Source organism: Cibotium barometz, chromosome 40 (assembly GCF_041138505.1).
Source record: "Cibotium barometz isolate CiBa-2024 chromosome 40, ASM4113850v1, whole genome shotgun sequence".
NCBI lineage: Eukaryota > Viridiplantae > Streptophyta > Polypodiopsida > Cyatheales > Cibotiaceae > Cibotium > Cibotium barometz.
In genome coordinates, this window is record NC_141085.1 from 31,418,629 (window position 1) to 31,436,098 (window position 17,470).

The window sequence follows — 17,470 nt, forward strand, 5'->3', positions numbered from 1 at the left end:
GTGGGGTGCCGCTGCTTGGTCGACTTCGTCAGGGCCTGCTCTGGGATACGAGACGGAGCAGGACAGCCAGGCCATCAGATTCATTAGGGGCCAGCCTCGCCTTGTTCCTTCACCGGATTTCTCGTCCGCCGGCTGGACACAGGAGAGGGATCTACGATGGGAGCTCCTCAGCAGCCTCACCATATGGTTCACCTGGAGCGCCCGGTGTTTCAGGGCCTTTGAGGGGAGATTGGAGCCACGAGCAGAGACTGTTCGGGGGATTTGGCAGGAGTTGATCCACACCCTGCGAGGACAGTATGACCGCATCCGGGGCGACTCGGATGCGGCGATCTTGCGGCGCCAGGCCTTTCACACCACTTGGCGCAGCGGCCCCTTCTATACCCTACGTGCGGGTACCCCCCGCCGCTGGCACTATAGGCCACCTGTTTGGATTTTCCCCCCTCCTATTGTATGATATAGCTTCTCAGTTATTTGTACTGATATTTGTACTTTTTTGCACCTAGGGAGAGAGTCTCCCTAGCTGCCTTGATTGGATCTCTGCTCTGCCTTCTTATGAGCAGGAGAGGGTTTTTTTGTAGCCCTGCGGGCAGTTTTTTTTAATAACTAATGAAAGGATCTTTTCTCGGGAAAAAAAAAAGGCAAGATTGATGATCGTACATGAAAGTAATTAGTAACTACAAGTAGTCACAAATCTGGTCACTTGCATTCGGCTGTGACATGCATGGATTGCAATCAAAGAAAATGCCTGATGAAATTCCCTCGACGAAGCGATTGGCGTCTATCTATCTTGGACTAACCAATTCCTAGATGCACGAAAAAATTATCGATCATGACAACTCTGCCGGCAAAATAAAATTAGTACTATCAAAAGAAGGGCGCCTATATAAAGAGACTTGAGGCAAACTGTGCCAACCCTTGCTCTTTGGATGCCTATTTATATGGCTGACCTGAGGCCTAAGAATTCATCTTGATAGCGGTCATCTTGTGGCAAGCATCACTCTCAGCCAAGGAAGCTTGTAGAGTTGTACTATGTTACAAGCCTTGGTTGAGAGGGGGCCATGATGAGAGGCATCAAAAGAGGGATTTGGGATTCGCATGGGGTTGAGGTAGCTTAGTTTATGTTACAATTCGAGGCATTAGTCGATTTTTGTAGATAAAATAATGCATTTTGTTTAGTTGTGCTGGCTTGGATTCCTAGCTCTAGAATTGTTAGGTGTTTTCTCATGTGCAGGCAAAGGCTCCTATCTAAGATGGAAATTGTGGCTCTTAGCTATTTCAATGTGTAGTTTGTCTTCTTAAAGGAAATAAGTACTGCATTCATTTTGATGTCTATGTACAAAAACCCGACATGCAAGTAAGCTTGCTTAAGAGACTTGGTAGGGCACCAATGAAGCCTTTGCAAAATATTATGAGGGCGTGTTTTACATGCGTCATCTTACCATTTGGTTGAAATCTTTGTGTTGCAGCCTAGTGGCTTTTGTTCACACACACTCTCCATGTTGGTGAATGATGCTCCAGGCGTGTTGAACAGAGTGACTGGTGTGTTTGCAAGGCGAGGCTACAACATCCAGGTCAAAAGATCTCTCTTTTTTTCCTTAACGTGGAAAATTGTAAATTTCTTGTTCTGTGTATTTTTTTTTGAATGCATTTGATCGAATATATCCCCTGTTCCATTACCTTATAGTAATTATGTTTGCTACTTTTAAAATAAACGCAACACTCCCCTTTGTGAGCATAGCAGCATCCAGATATGTCTGGCCACTTTGTCTCTTGACAACCGTGAAAATTGTGCAAACTGTGGTCTAAATGGGGCTGCATCTCCCCCTGACCTGAGAACTTCCCCACATGCTCTAGAATCCCCTCTGTATGGCAACTCCCAAGCATATCATGAGACCTGTGGTAGACCTCTCTTTGGGCTCTGGTGTGTTCCCTTTTAGAAGACAATATCTGGTGCTCTAAATGTCTTTGCAAACCCCCTAGGATTTGACCCTATTGCACCTTTGCAGTCCAGGTGGCAATCTGTAACGTTGGTGTGGTCTCACGAATCATAGACCTGTGCACCCATTTGAGGAGATGATTAGCGATAATCACTCGTCCATACCCATTTCCCTTCCGGTCGTTCCTCCCATACCTTGTGAGAGTAACTGGCCTCCCTGCAGGGGGCTCACCGAAGGAGAATGCAGTAAAATTATGCAGGCAAATGGGTATTGATGAAAGCCCTTTTGGAGATGCTGGGTGAGCTAGGAAGGATATTATCAGAGGAGAACTCCACTGCTTTAATTTAGGGATGCGCAATCCTGTTTGGCTTTCTTAAAGAAGAGAACAGCCCAACACAATACCAAAATCTACATTGGAGATTGGCGAGCTAGGAAGGTTGGTTGTACATGATTAGCTGCACTATTGATGTATCACCATGGTCTCAGAGCTTCATACGTCTTTTGTAAGATGTCAATAAAGTTCTCTCTCTCTCTCTCTCTCTCTCTCTCTCTCTCTCTCTCTCCCCACATTCTCGCTAATGTCTGTCATGAGATGAGGTCTTGAGACGGTTCTGTAAGCCTTAGATTGTCCATCACTATGTGACAGTTTTTCCATTCATTTACATTAAGTTTTGTTTAGAGAATAATCTATGCATCCCCACCTAAGTACTCACACATGAATTATTATTGGTCTTCTGAGCTCTTTTGCCCCCCAAAGACAGCAACCCTCTCTCTCTAGGCATGCGGCATGCTGGTACCATGCACTCACGAAGTCCTTGGAGAGAGCACAAGTCTGAGAGAGAGCGAGATGTCTGAGTCTTGGAGACCCAGACAGTAGTACATTGGCCCTGTATTTATTTCGGCAGCTAGTTTCTTCATGTTTGTCTTGGCATCTAGTTTACTCATGAGTCACATGTAACATCTTTTTGGTCTCATAGACCCTCCAGCTCTTTCGTAGACATTAATAACATCTTTCCTTTTTTTTTTTTCGTAGTAAGGAGTTGTATTAGAGAAACAATGTACAAAGGCCACTGGCCTACATAAAGCTGAAGTAAGAACGTGGGGCCACAAGGCCAACATGCTAGAGTGAAGAAGTGCCCTCAACCACTATAATACAGATATAGCCGTCCTGAGAATCAGCCTCATCCATGGAAGGGCTGAATTCTCTGTAATGACTTGTGCCGATACCATAGAGGAAATTTGCCACATCAAAATCCCACGCACTCGTTGAGTATGTCACGTGGTATGCAGATGGATTGCCTTCCATCACTACAGTATGACCTTGCCTCCCCTCTCCTATAGATCACACATGGAGAGATCAACCGGCTCACCCAGTTGGACCTCTTTGGACAGCATATTGGGGACACTTGGGTGACACCCGTAGCTGAGCTTGGCTCAAAGATGGCCTTCACTGAAACCATCTCCTCGGACTCACTGAAGACGGCTTCATCAGGCGAGTCACCTACATGGACTTCACATGTCACATGTCATGAGGATTGCCATAGGCCAGATCAGAGTCTCATCCCATCGCCTACACATACAGCCCGGGAGAGCCACATGAGTGAAGAGAGCACAAGATTCACAAATTATGCCACACAAAGCTGGAGATAGAGGAGCACTATGTCTGCCGATGCCCAATATACTATGAGATTCGGGTGAGATTCCATTGCCTCTTCCGAGGGGGTTTTGGTCCACTTACCAACTGGAGATGCCTTAGTATGTCTCTACTTGAGATGGGCAGACACTTGTGGTCTCTTGAGATGGGCAGACACCGGCAGAAACCCTCTCCATTTTAATTTTTTCTTCGGGTAATGACATTTGCGCAACATGGCGAGAGCTTCCGACATCAAACAAGTCCTCTATGCAACATTTTATAACAAATGGGTGAACTGGCAAATGGTACAAGTCACTTCTCGACCTTGCGATATGCCCTTCATGGATTGGATTGACAATAATGCGAACATCACTCTAATTGCACCTTAAATGGGCAACCACACTTCTTTGATGTTCGCAATCTCTTTATCTTTCCACTTTGCTTGGGTGTACCTCCTTGATGGCATATATAGTCGATCCTGACTTTGGAAGGGGTGTGCTTCTTTGATGACCTCGCAGGCTCGCCATGACTAACCTGACCTTATGCTCCATCATTAGATTTGTGAGATACATGTCCACATTACCTTTCTTTGTGTTTATTATGGTTACCGCCGGCTTGTTGAGATTCAAATTTTGGCATCTAGTAGATAACGCATGTCGCTTCCTCCCAAAACTACATCCACATGAAGTCACAAATGCTTTGATGTAAGCTATGGGTATCCCATGACGGTGGGAGTCAATGCACCATTTTGTCTTTAGTGCATCTAGCGCAGCATTGACACCTCTATGATCTTCTGATTCTTCATTGCAATGTGCATCTTTGACAATGCTTTCCCAATCCTCAATACATGTAATCCTTAGCTTAGGTTCCACTTTTAGACAAATAGAAGGTGAACCACCTTCAATCTCTACTAAGCAAAGGCCCTCCTTGATTCTTCGCCAGTTCTTGAGATCGAGCATTCCCCTTGTATCACAAATCTTTAGAGTCTCCAATGATCTGGATATTCCATCTCGTAGCACCATTATCATCAAGTTATATACTTCTCTATCAAAAGAGAAATATGTTGGGGATAAGGATCAGGTGCATTCACATGAAGTTCCTCAACATCTACATTATAACAACTCTCACCCTCACTTGTGCTACTTTCAGAGTAATCTTCGATGTCATCACTCCCTTCACCTCCAAGAAGCCAATCCATGGTGGGGGAGAATGCAAGACAAATGACCCAGAATGAAAGAGGGAATAAGAAGGAGAGGTCAAAGCTTAAGTGGAGAATACAAGATGGCATGGGTGTATGAATGTGTGTGTATGGCTGCTACAAAGAAGAGAGGAAAGGTATGACTTGTGTAAGATAAACGAAACTTTCTGTTTGAACCCGAGATTACCTTTTACCCGAGATTACTTTTTCACCTGAGATTACTTTTTGCAAGGCCACGATAAGTAATTATGTACCTCCAAGGAATATTCAGAGAAGATATGGTTGTTAATGAAAATCTTATAAAAGCTTGTAATGAATGTACCTAACCCATTAAACTCTTTTAATTCAAAAAGATTCCTGTCGCGCCGTTGCCCTTCCCGAGATTACTTTTTTACCCCAAGATTACTTTTTACCCCGAGATTACTTTTGCCACCCGCTATCAAGATCTACGGATCTCCTCTTAAGATGCGACTCTCAACACATTCCTACCCTTCATCCCATCTCCAAAGGCCCGTGTTAGTTAGAGTTGAGGGATGCACCTCCCAGAGCCATCCCATTGAAACAGGCCAGAGGAGTCACACAGGAGCAAGCAACACTACTACAACGTGCCTAGCACATAGTCACAGGGGACGGAAGGGACGGACTGTTGGAACGGAGGGACGCCGAGTTGGGACGGTTCAGGAACGGGGACGGTAGGGGACGGTCGGACGTCCCCCTGGAGGTGTCCCTCACAAGGGACGGTGAAGGGGACGGCAGTAGGAATGGGGACGGCACTGTGGGGGGACGGCAGGGAGCCATTCTGCGCAGCCAGACTGGTTTCTTTTGCCCGTTTCTAGCCGTTTGCGGGGCCGTTTCTACCCCTTGGAGGCGTCCCTCACAAGGGACGGTGAAGGGGACGGCAGTAGGAACGGGGACGGCTGTGGGGGACGGCACTGTGGGGGGACGGCAGGGAGCCATTCTGCGCAGCCAGACTGGTTTCTTTTGCCCGTTTCTAGCCGTTTGCGGGGCCGTTTCTAACCGTTTGCCTTGGCTGTTTCTATTTTTGTTAATATGACTCAAAAGATTACCATTTTATGTAAATTTGTGCTCATTTTGATGTACTTCCAAAGTAGAATAAGTGTAGAGTAGAAAAACTTCAAAAAAAAGTATTTTTTGAGTACCGTTCTCTCCCCCGTCCCCGTTCCCTACTTATGGCCGTCCCCCGTCCCATCCCCGTCCCCGTCCCCCGTTCCTTGTGACTATGGCCTAGCACCCACCACCCCATGGCAGACATTTGGTCTACGGATCGAGATCCAGGACGTCCTACAATGGCGCCATACTACTATCCGACTCGGTGGACCTAGGCGGCCTATTGGCAATTGCCCTTGATTTCCCCATGGCCGATGTTCTACATGGACCACTATCAAGGAGAGGCGCACCCTAAGGAGCTTTGTACATCTATCACTTAGCTCTATCATTGTACCCAGCTGTTACCCTTTTACATTCACTTCATTTCATTTTTGTACTATCTAGGATGAGATATATCGTGGAAATTTGCCTTTTGTAGACGTTTAATATGACTTTCCTCTTGATGACTGGAGGAACATCATTGTACTAGTTTGTCTCATAGGCCAATTTTGGCCTTTTGCAGACGTTAATATCTCTCTCTCTCTCTCTCTCTCTCTCTCTCTCTCTCAGTATGGGACACAGACCAGGCCACTGCCAGAGATACACATGGCAGTATGGAACTGTAATGGTTCACTATGGGTGCAGCTTGGACGACTGGAGCATGTTATGGTGGGGAGAGACATCATACTTCTGACAGAGACACATCAGAGCCCAGAGAGAGGGCTACCTCGAGTAGAGGGATTCCAGTGGGAGTCAGCATACAGGAGGACCACACGCCAGGGTACCTCGAGAGGGTCGGGGGGAGTAGCACTTCTATTCAGACGGGAGCTACAGGGGAGACTGAGCGTGGTAGCACAGGATCCAGAGGCCAGATACATGTGGATCAGCTTACAGCTCTCACAAGACAGGGTTATATACATAGTTCTATGTTACTTTTCTCCATCAGGATCCTCCTATGTCATTACAGAGGACATGCCACAGGAGGAGGAGACAGGAGCCTCGCCATACACTTGTCTGTCAGAGGAGATTATGCATTATTCTACACTAGGGGAAGTATTCCTTACGGGCGACTTCAATGCCCACACACAGAGCAGACAGTGTGAGGTGTATGACTATGATGACATGGAGATCCTCCACCCTGTGGATCCAGAGGAGATAGGGGCTAGTTGGGCATCAGAGGACACTGGACCCCAGATAGAGGACATTATGGGGACCACTTACTAGAGTTGGGAGCCAGGCATCGTCTCGTTATTTATAACGGGATGCTACAGTGGCCGGGATCAGGAGGGCTGACATGCTTCCCACATGGGGGTCATACACGGACCGGAGGCACGGTGGTAGACTACATTATGGGGTCTTTGGAGGCATCACAGCTTGTCACCTCATTCTCCATCCCACCTCGTCCTATTGGGGCAGATCATACATACTTGGCATTTTCACTAGCCGGATCACCAATATCACCAGCCCCCCACATACCGACGCCACACACTACCATCTACTTCACACATGACATGGCAGACATATACACTGGCAGAGTAGAGGATGGGCTCCTACTCATGGATCCCCTGCCACCTATGGATACCATTACAGCCCAGCTGGCATCACTCCTACACACGGCTGCATTACAGAGCTTCCCACATCGTGTCCACTCAGGAGAGCCTGCGAGATCTGGGACTATGCCCCAGAACAGATGGTATGATGACGAGTGCAGAGCCCTATACTCACGGCTCCGCATACAGAGAGCCTTGGGAGCCATCACAGAGCAGGAGTCAAGGAGAGAGATGAGGAGACTTACTTGCCGCAAAAGGCGGGCCTTCGCAGAGATACAGGAGCTAGAGATCTTTCATTTCTTCATGAGTAGAGATAGCCCTGTCTCATGGCGGCACTTCAGAGAGCCCAGACATCGACACCTGTTGTAGACCCACAGACATGGCACACATATGCAGAGGGCCTATGCCACGCCCCACAGTAGCCATCTATACCTCAGCCACAGGAGCCTCGACCTACCACAGCTAGCTTCTTTACCCACTCGATGGTACAGGAAGCTATCCGCCGCCTACAGCATGGACGGGCCGCCGACCATATGGGCCTGCAGGGTGAGCATCTCATATATGCGGTAGATTCTTTGGCTCCTTTTCTTGCACACCTGTTTAACTGGGCACTAGCAGAGGGTTTGCCTGCGGAGTGGACGATGCACACCATTGTGCCGATTCACAAAACAGGGGATATGCTCGATCTGAGCAACTACAGGACGGTTATGGTTGGCCACGTGCTGGCCAAACTCTATGGTGCAGTGTTGGAGCAAGAGCTTAGCTTATATGCTGAGCGAGCAGTTTTACGCTCATCAGGGCAGGCAGGCTTTAGGAGAGCTTTCTCTACCACTGACCATGCATTCACTTTGAGATGTATGATTGATCAGGCCAGAGTGAGGAAGAGAAAGCGCTATTGCTGCTTTGTGGATTTCCGCAAGGCATTTGACACAGTACCACGAGAGAGGCTCTTTCAGCGCCTGCAGTCTCTTGGCATACCAGCAGATAGGACATGGGGCATCTATGCATTATATGAGCAGGTTTTTAGGCGAGTCAGATGTCCAGGAGGTATGTCCGAGAATATTGCTAGCACCATTGGTGTGAAGCAAGGATGCCCACTTTCCCCCACGCTATTTGGGTTATACATTGATGAGGTGGTTGACTTCATTACACGGGGAGGCGGAGATGGAGTTGATTTAGTAGGTACCTCAATACATATTATGCTTTATGCTGATGATATTGTATTAGTGTCTGAGTCTCCAGGTGGTCTACAACAGCATCTACATGCACTCGATGATTTCTGCACACAGAGGGGTCTTACTGTGAACCTTGGGAAAACCAAGGTTATGGTCTTTCATACATCGAGACAGGGCAGGAGTCAGCTGACACATTCACTCTCGCAGGACTCCAGGTGGAGGTGGTGACATCATACGTGTACCTAGGGGTTACCTTCTCTGCAGCAGCCACACGCTTCACCATGGGTTCAGCAGCCAGAGCTAGATTGACACGGGGATATGCAGCATTGGCTATGCTAGAGAGACAGTGCCACCGGGCGCATTTTCAGGAGCCTCGAACGAAGGGGTGGCTATTTGACACATTAGCCACACCGGCATTGATGTATGGAGCAGCGGTATGGGCGCCAAGCCTTGCTACCCATTGGTGGACACAGATAGAGAGACCACAGGCCCTCATGATGGCACGCATGATACGCAGCAAACCGTCAGTACCTCATGACATTATCCGAGCAGAGTTTGCTGCGCCTCCTATGATGGTAGAGGCCATATTCCAGACTATATGCCTGCTAGACAGATTCAGAGAGATGCCACAAGAGAGATTGTCATACAGAGCTTTTGAGGCATCTAGACAGCTGGTTGAGGCAGGAGACAGAGGATCCTGGTATGCACAGGTCACACATTGGTTCTCACAGCATGGCCTAGACATGGATCATCTACCACCATTCCAGTATGACAGGGATGCACCACATATCCGTCTCTCTCATAGTGAGAGGAACAGAGTATTGAGAAAGGATCTATGGCAGCTCTATACACGAGTGACATGGATATCGCCTACACACAGCCTCTTCCACCGAAGATGCTATACTACAGAGATCACTTCATGAGTATCACTGATGATGGATTTATAGAGAGGCCTAGATACATGGAGGGCTTTTTACCACATGGCTCCCGAGTGGCTATTGGTCAGCTTAGAGTTTCATCACACTGATTGGAGATTGAGACTGGCAGAGTAGCACGGATCCCCCGAGAGGAGAGGGTATGCAGATTGTGCAGAGAGGAGGTGGAGAGTGAGGAGCATTATGTATGCAGATGCAGAGCATATACAGTCATCAGAGAGAGATATCCCATTTTATTCAGAGAGCCACATTCCCTACGCCAGATCTTTGAGGCAGCAGACCAGCGCATACTGGGGAGATTCATTCTAGACATACAGCGCCACAGAGAGACATCATTACAAGCTCAGACAGCTCTAGAGGGGGGATGACAGACACAGATTACTACATTTTTTCAGAGATCTATCGCACTCCCAGCCCCTACACGGCAGGGAATTACTCTCCAGAGAGCAGAGACACTCAAAGCCCGCAGGAGACAGAGGACACCTGGCTTTCGGACACCACGCCTATACCAGAGAGAGATGACAGAGATCAGAGCTCAGTTTCACAGAGAGGGTGCGGAGCGACTGGCTCGTCTAGAGCACACCCAGGCATGTTCTTCAGGGAGTTGTGGACACCCCCTTCATTGATGTATACCATTTTATACCCCCAGTATGGTACAGGATGGAGCTAGCTAGGTTGCATATCATGATTGTATACTCCATGCATATAGCTTTGCATTTTCCTAGTAGTAGAGCTCCATCCCCTTCACCACTCATTGTACTTATTGCACACCCAGATTCAGCTTTTTAGTTCAGTACTTTTTCATTTTGTTGGGATGACAGAGGATACTCCATACAGGTACACCGATTTGTCTCATAGGCCGAGTTCGGTTTTTTGGAAGACGTTAATAAAATCTTTCTTTCTTTTTCTTTCTTTCTCTCTACCCCTCCTCCTCCCCGCGCTGGTGGTGGCTGCCTTGCTGCGTACGCTGTTTGCGCTCTCCTCTCTAGTGTGCCCTGTTCAGCCTGCCCTATTCGTTGTACTGCTGTGTGCCCTGTTTGCGTTGCCATGCTCCCCCTCTCCCCCCCTCTCCCCCCTCCCGCCCCCCCTCCCCCCATTCTCTCTCTCTCTCTCTCCGCCACAATGGGCCCTGTTCGGCCTACCTTGTTCACGTTGTTTGCTGCGTTGTTGTGTGTGCCCCTCCCCTCTCTCTCTCTCTCTCTCTCTCTCTCTCTCTCTCTCTCTCTAGCATCTCAGCGGATGGATTCGTACAGAGACCTGGATACATGGATGTGTACATGCCTTAGAGTGCCCGAGTGGTGATTGGCCAACTCATAGTGTCATCACACCAGCTTCAGATTGAGGCAGGTAGGGCAGCACGGATCCCCAGAGCAGAGAGGATATGCAGACTATGCTTGGAGGAGGTTGAGAGTGAGGAACATTATGTATGAGCATATAGTGTCATTAGAGAGAGATACATCACCATCTTCAGTGGACATCCCTCACTCCGCCAGCTCATGGAGTCCGCAGACTAGCGTAGATTTGGCCAGTTCTTGCTAGAGACACAGCGCCACAGAGAGACACTGCTACGGACTCATACCACAGGGAGGGGTGGGCGACAGCTCCAGCTCACTGATTTCTTCCAGAGATCTATCCCAGTGCCTATCCTGACACAGGAGGGGGTTACACTTCAGCGCGCTGCGGACCTTCGAGCCAGACGGAGACCGAGAGCACTAGGCTACCAGACTCCCAGACTACATTAGAGGGAGATCACAAAGATACGGGCTCGACATCAGCACCATATCTAGGAGCGGCTAGCTCACTTACACTCACACCTGGAGATCATGCTTCGAGGTATTTTTGTCTTGCCATCGCCTATGTATCACATATTACACCCCCATTATGGTACTGGTTGGAGCTAGATACATCTGCATTGCATTCTTGTATACCCTGCGCATATAGGTTGCATATTGAGCCTCTAGTAGTAGTGCTCCATCCATCACACCCCCCCACTAGCTCAATACTTTCATAGTTTATTTCATGCTCATTTTGTCCTTTTTTTTTCCTGGAGATCCAGAAGACATTGACAGTTGTACATTGATTTGTCTCATAGGTCGAGTTCGGCCTCTAGTAGACGTTAATACAGCTTTCTCTCTCTCTCTCTCTCTCTCTCTCTCTCTCTCTCTCTCTCTCTCTCTCTCTCTCTCTCTCCATCTTCTCTCTCTGCGCCGCCCCTAGATCTTGTTCTAGCTGCTCGGTGACCCTCCGCCTCCCTTTTTCCACCCAGCCTTGCTCAGGCCCCCAAGGCAGCAACATAATCCTCTCTCTCTCTCTCTCTCCCAGCTGCTTCCCGCCGCCTTCCCCTGTTCGCCATCTTCTCTGTTCGCCTGCTTTCGCCCTGTTCGCCATCTTCTCTGTTCGCCGCCCTTCGCCCCTGTTCGTTATCTTCTCACTGTTCTGCCCCCTTTCCCCACCCACCCTTGCTCAGGCCCCCGAGGCAGCAACATAACTCTCTCTCTCTCTCTCTCTCTCTCTCCCTCCCCCCCCCCCGCCTGCTGCCTATCTTTCTCTCTCTTCCCAACAGCCCCCTCCGGCCTCTCTCTCTATGGGAAGCGCTGCAGACACGCACAGAGCTCTTCCTATGGCCAAGGGTTAATTAATTTTAACCCGAAACCAGCCTTTTTCAGCCCAAGACAAGATGGAGAGGATCGACATTGAAGACCTGATCAAGGCAGCCATCCAACAACACAAGAAAGAGACGGACAATGCAATTAATATGGTCAACCGGAGCCTTCTTGACAAAGTCAAGAAGCTTGAAGCGCGGATAGCAGCCCAAGATGCAGAGATCTCAAATCTCAAGATAGAGATAGAAGAAGCACGTGCTCAACATAAGCTCGAGGAAGGTGAAATTCAGCCCGTCATGATGGAGGAGCTGAACACCATCAAGGCCCAAGTGAGAACACTTCAAGAGGGAGAAGAAAAGAAAGCCCGGGAGACCTCCTCGTGGGTGGAGGTGCTCACGAAGACGCAAAAGCAAGTAGATAAAGCGGAGAAATGGATAGAAGTGGTCAAGAAAGGTAAGAACAAGGAGGCCGAAAGCACATCTACCTCGAAGATTATCAACCTAACCATTGAGGAGGAACAAAGAAGAAAGACAAGGGAACTTCATGTGCGGATCACGGGGCTTAAGGACGGTGACAATGTAGAGGAGGAAGCCAAGGATTTATACACACACATGGGCATTTCGAGGCCTACACACACGGGGGCTTGGAGAGTGGGCAAGAAAGACAAGAATGGAGGAGAGAGCTCTCATTTTACGCTTTCCCACCTTGGAGGCCAAGAAGAATTTCTTGGCCAAGGGCTCCGCCCTTAAGAAAACGGGCATCTTTTTAGGAGATGACCTCACCTTGGCACAACTAGCACATATGAGGGAGTGCATGCCGGAGATTAGGGCAGCCAGAGAAAAAAGGAAGCTAGCATTTTACAGAGGAGGCAGAGTGGTGATACTAGAGAGACGCACCACCTGACGGTGCGAGACCTATGGGACCAGTCTGAGACTTGCAGTATGGAACTGCAACGGAGCATTGAGATGGGATGTGGGGGCCTTTGAGGACAGCTTCAGAGATAGGGACATCATCTTCTACTTGGAGACACATCAGGCCCCAGGCAGCACATTACCGAGAGTGGCGGGATACAGATGGGAGACGACTTGTAGACAGGAGGCCCGTTCGATGAGAGCGCGAGGTACATGTGGGTCAGAGTGAGGGCAGATGAGGGTAGACCCCTATACATTGCTATATGTTACTTTCCACCCAACACATCTCATTATGCAGCGCCCAAGGGGCAATCTCCATATATGATTCTAGATGAGGACATATGGGAGTTCTCCAGGGAGGGAGATGTTATCATACTTGGGGACTTTAATGCTCGAACGGCTCAGTACCACACCTCCTTCTTTGACACTTCGGAGGAGATGCTGAGAGAGATAGATGTGGAGGAGATGTGTTTGACCTGGAGATCATAGGATGAGGTGGAGTGTACTGAATATGGGAGATACCTCTTGGAGATGGGGACTGCACATGGGTTGGCCATTTTAAATGGCCTAGAGAGGTATCCACTTGCCAGTGGCTTTACTTGCTTTCCACACAGGCATGGGGCTAGCACAGTGGATTATGTTTTAGCCTCGCCAACCTTCATCCCAAGTATCCAGGATTTTGCGATTGGCCCCAGGCCCATCGGAGTTACGGTGGATCATGCACTTCTCTCCTTTACGGTGGATTTCCACTACAGTACCCGCCAGGTTGGGCAGTCCTCCTATCACCCGAGATATACCTTCTGTAGAGAGACTGATGGAGTATACACCACAGAGATCTACAGCTTGTTGAGTGCAGAGGATCCGCAGAGGCCATTAGCAGAGCTCACACAGATCTTGACAGAGGCTTTACATACAGCTACAGCGACGGCCTTCCCACACAGGCAACCCACAGTACGACCACGTCCTGGGAGCATGCCCCAGAATAGTTGGTATGATGATGACTGTAGGGAGCTCAGAGCCTGGCTACAGAGAGAGGTGGCCATAGGTGTTACTACATATAGACAGTCACGCATCATCTTCCGATCCCTCATTCGGCGAAAGAAGAGAGCATTCTTAGCTCGGTTGGAGAGAGACATCTATCAGTTGTTTTTGAGTCAGGATTTTGGGGAGGCCTGGAGATTGCTTAGAGTGCACCCCCCGCCTCCGGCCATTACCTCTCCAGATACATGGGGCGAGTATGCAGCCTCCCTCTACACAGTACCAGAGCAGCCACCACTACTGAACCCTCCAGAGCCTTGTCCACCCACCTCTACCTCTACCTTCTCCTTGTCCACCCACCTCTACCTTCTTCAGAGTAGAGATGGTGAGGAGGACCATCAACACATTGCATACAGGGAGGGCACAGGATCATGAGGGCATTGTAGCCGAGCATTTCATACATGCTAGAGATATGATTGCAGACTTGCTAGCTACAGAGGAGCCCAGTTGGCTGGCACTTGGATACCTCTGCTTTTATATGGTGATGATATTGTGCTTATAGCAGACTCACCACAGGGTATGCAGAGGCACTTGGATACTTTACATGCTTATGCACAGGACAGTGGGCTCTCAGTTAACCTTGGTAAGACCAAGGTTATGGTGTTTAACACTACAGCTCAGTGGGTCTGGAGATCAGCGCCTATTTTCACATATGGGCAGGAGACAGTGGAGTATGTTGACTCATACACATATCTTGGAGTGGTATTCACTGGGCCCACATTTTCCATGAGGGGGGCAGCAGAGGCCAGATTGACTAGAGGATATGCAGCACTAGGAGGTCTAGAGAGCATGTGCTCACACGTACAGTTTCAGGAGCCACGCACTAAGCTGTGGCTATTCGACACGTTGGTCACATCGGCTATGCTATATGGAGTACAGATATCTGGGGGCCTAGCCTAGATCGTCAGAGTCGATCAGGACGCACATACGATGGATGGAGATCGATGGAGATACCACTTGTGTCCATGATCTCCAGGATGATTCGGGCTAAGGCCTCGGTACCCCATGAGATTATCCGAGCCGAGATGGGAGCACCACCGATGGTAGTCGAGGCTCTTGCCAGATCAGTGTCCTTTTTGGGATAGATTACATTATGATCATTCTTGTATACCTTACAGCACGCTCCCCTGTTTGTTATGTGCATTTACCTAGCACTTAGCTTTAGTTACTAGGTTTCGAGTTTCAGTTTCAGTTTTCCATGATGATGATATTCCATGGATACTTGTAATCATCTTTTGACTCATAGGCCCATTGGGCCTTTTGTAAGACGTAAATATAACTTTCTCTCTCTCTCTCTCTCTCTCTCTCTCTCTCTCTCTCTCTCTCTCTCTTGCCCTAGAGTAGTTACCTCGGACCGAGCCTCTACACTCTAGCGTGCCGGACGCACTCGCCCCCCCCCCCCCCCCCCCCCCCCCCCCCGCGGCGGCCACGATCACCTCATCAGCTCCAGATCCAGGACATGCTCCACCGCCATCGAGCTACCTTTCCACGTGACATAGCTGAGGGGGACCTCTCGGCCATACTCATTAGCCCCATGCTTAATATTTTGGGGAGTGGTATACCATCTACTCGGAGATGATGTTGCTTTAATGTTTCTATGTTCTTAGTGTTCCATGATGAGTTTCCATGGACAGTTTTGTATTACCCCAGTGAGATAGCTATGTTTATGTTTTCTTTTTGTTTTATTTTCCATTCCATGATGACATATGTCATGGACATTATTGTATCACTTTGGTCTCATAGGCCCATTGGGTCTTTAGTAGACGCTTAATATATCTTTCTTTCTTTCTTTCTTTATCTCTAGTGACATTAGAGAGAGATACACCACCATCTTCAGTGGACATCCCTCACTCCGCCAGATCATGGAATCCGCAGACCACCGCAGATTTGGCCAGTTCTTGCTAGACACACAACGCCACAGACACTACTACGGACTCATACCACAAGGAGAGGTGGGCGATAGCTCCAGCTCCAGCTCCAGCTCCAGCTAATCTATCCCAGTGCCTACCCAGACACAGGAGGGGGTTACACTTCAGTCGCTGAGGACCTCCGAGCCAGACGGAGACCAAGAGCACAAGTCTCCCAGACTCCTAGACTAAATCAGAGGGAGACCAGAGAGATACATCAGCAGCATATCCAAGAGCGTGACTAGATCACTTACACTCACACCCGGAGATCATGCTCCGGTGGATTTTTTTATTTTTCCAGAAAGAGACTTCTATTAAATATGAGAAAAACATACAACAATCACAGCTATAAGCCGGAAAAGAATAGAATCACCCGAATATGTAAGGTGATTTCAACCAATGAGGAGCATCATGATGCCATATAAGACGTGTGGTACTAAAGGAAAAGAAGATGCCATGGTCCCATTCCCGCATAAATATCACACGCTTCGCCTGCGCAGAACGAGAGGGTCCCTTAATGCGAGCCCAAGTAGCCATAAGAGTGTGGATGATATCACCCCATATAGTACTAATGCACTGAGACCCAAAAATCTGCACACCCTCAATAGCCTCCGTGCATCTAGCTCTCCAGATTTGCCATGCTGTAATACTGGCAATAATCTCCCAACTGGTGTCAATCCTTTGTCTAGGGGGTGTATAATCAGAGTGAGGAACATCCTGCAATAAACCATGCTGGGCAATACCTCTACGAATGAAAATAGCAGAATCTGTACCACTGCCCTCATAAAAAAGCTACGGACCGGACTAGGAGAGCCAAGCAACTGCCCCCCAAGTCACATGCATGGCTCAGCCACTCAATTTGCCCATAAGTTGGGCTAGAGGACCCCAAATCTGCTGTGCAGTGCTCCATCCCCATAGACAATGTTGTACGGTCTCAAAATCTGCCGCACATCTAGGATAGGAAGGTGCTACACCGAAAACTGATCTCCACTGATGGGTGGGGAGACCACCATGTAAGAAAAACCAAATGGTCCAGAGAGACTACCCCACTTGGCCATGGAGTCCTCACAGAGTATTGCCACAAAGGGCCATCACCCATCATGGTATGCTGTAGTAGATGAGTGGTTCTCAGCACATGGGCTCGACATGGATTGATTACTGCCCTTCTAGTATGATGATGACTCCCCATATTTTACACTCTCCCGAGAGGAGAGGAATAAAGTTTTGAGACAAGATTTGATCCAGATGCACACCAGGGAGACTTCGTCGGGTCCCCTTCCACCAAGATGCAGTACTACAGAGATCATTTCCTTAGATTCACAGAGGATGGAATTTGTCATGCGCCCAGGCTATATGGATGTACACATGTCTCACGTTATGAGGGTGACTATTGGTGAGATGAGAGTTTCCTCTCACACTGTGGAGATTGAGGCAGGGAGAGCAGCACGGACCCCTAGAGAGGACAGAGTATGCAGA

At 48.7% G+C, this 17,470-nt stretch overlaps 1 protein-coding gene across 5 annotated transcripts in view; it reads left to right on the forward strand.

The window, feature by feature from the left end:
* The window catches only part of LOC147615412 (acetolactate synthase small subunit 2, chloroplastic-like), a 128,756-nt gene that overhangs the window by 24,325 nt on the left and 86,961 nt on the right, over nucleotides 1-17,470 (forward strand). For 4 of the 5 annotated variants that reach the window (XM_086779516.1, XM_086779515.1, XM_086779518.1 and 1 more), the window contains one exon: nucleotides 1,467-1,571. The exons of the other annotated variant lie outside the window; for it this stretch is intronic. In XM_086779516.1, coding sequence (XP_086635642.1) covers nucleotides 1,467-1,571 — 105 coding nt within the window. The remainder of the gene's footprint in view (nucleotides 1-1,466; nucleotides 1,572-17,470) is intronic. 5 annotated transcript variants of the gene reach the window in all.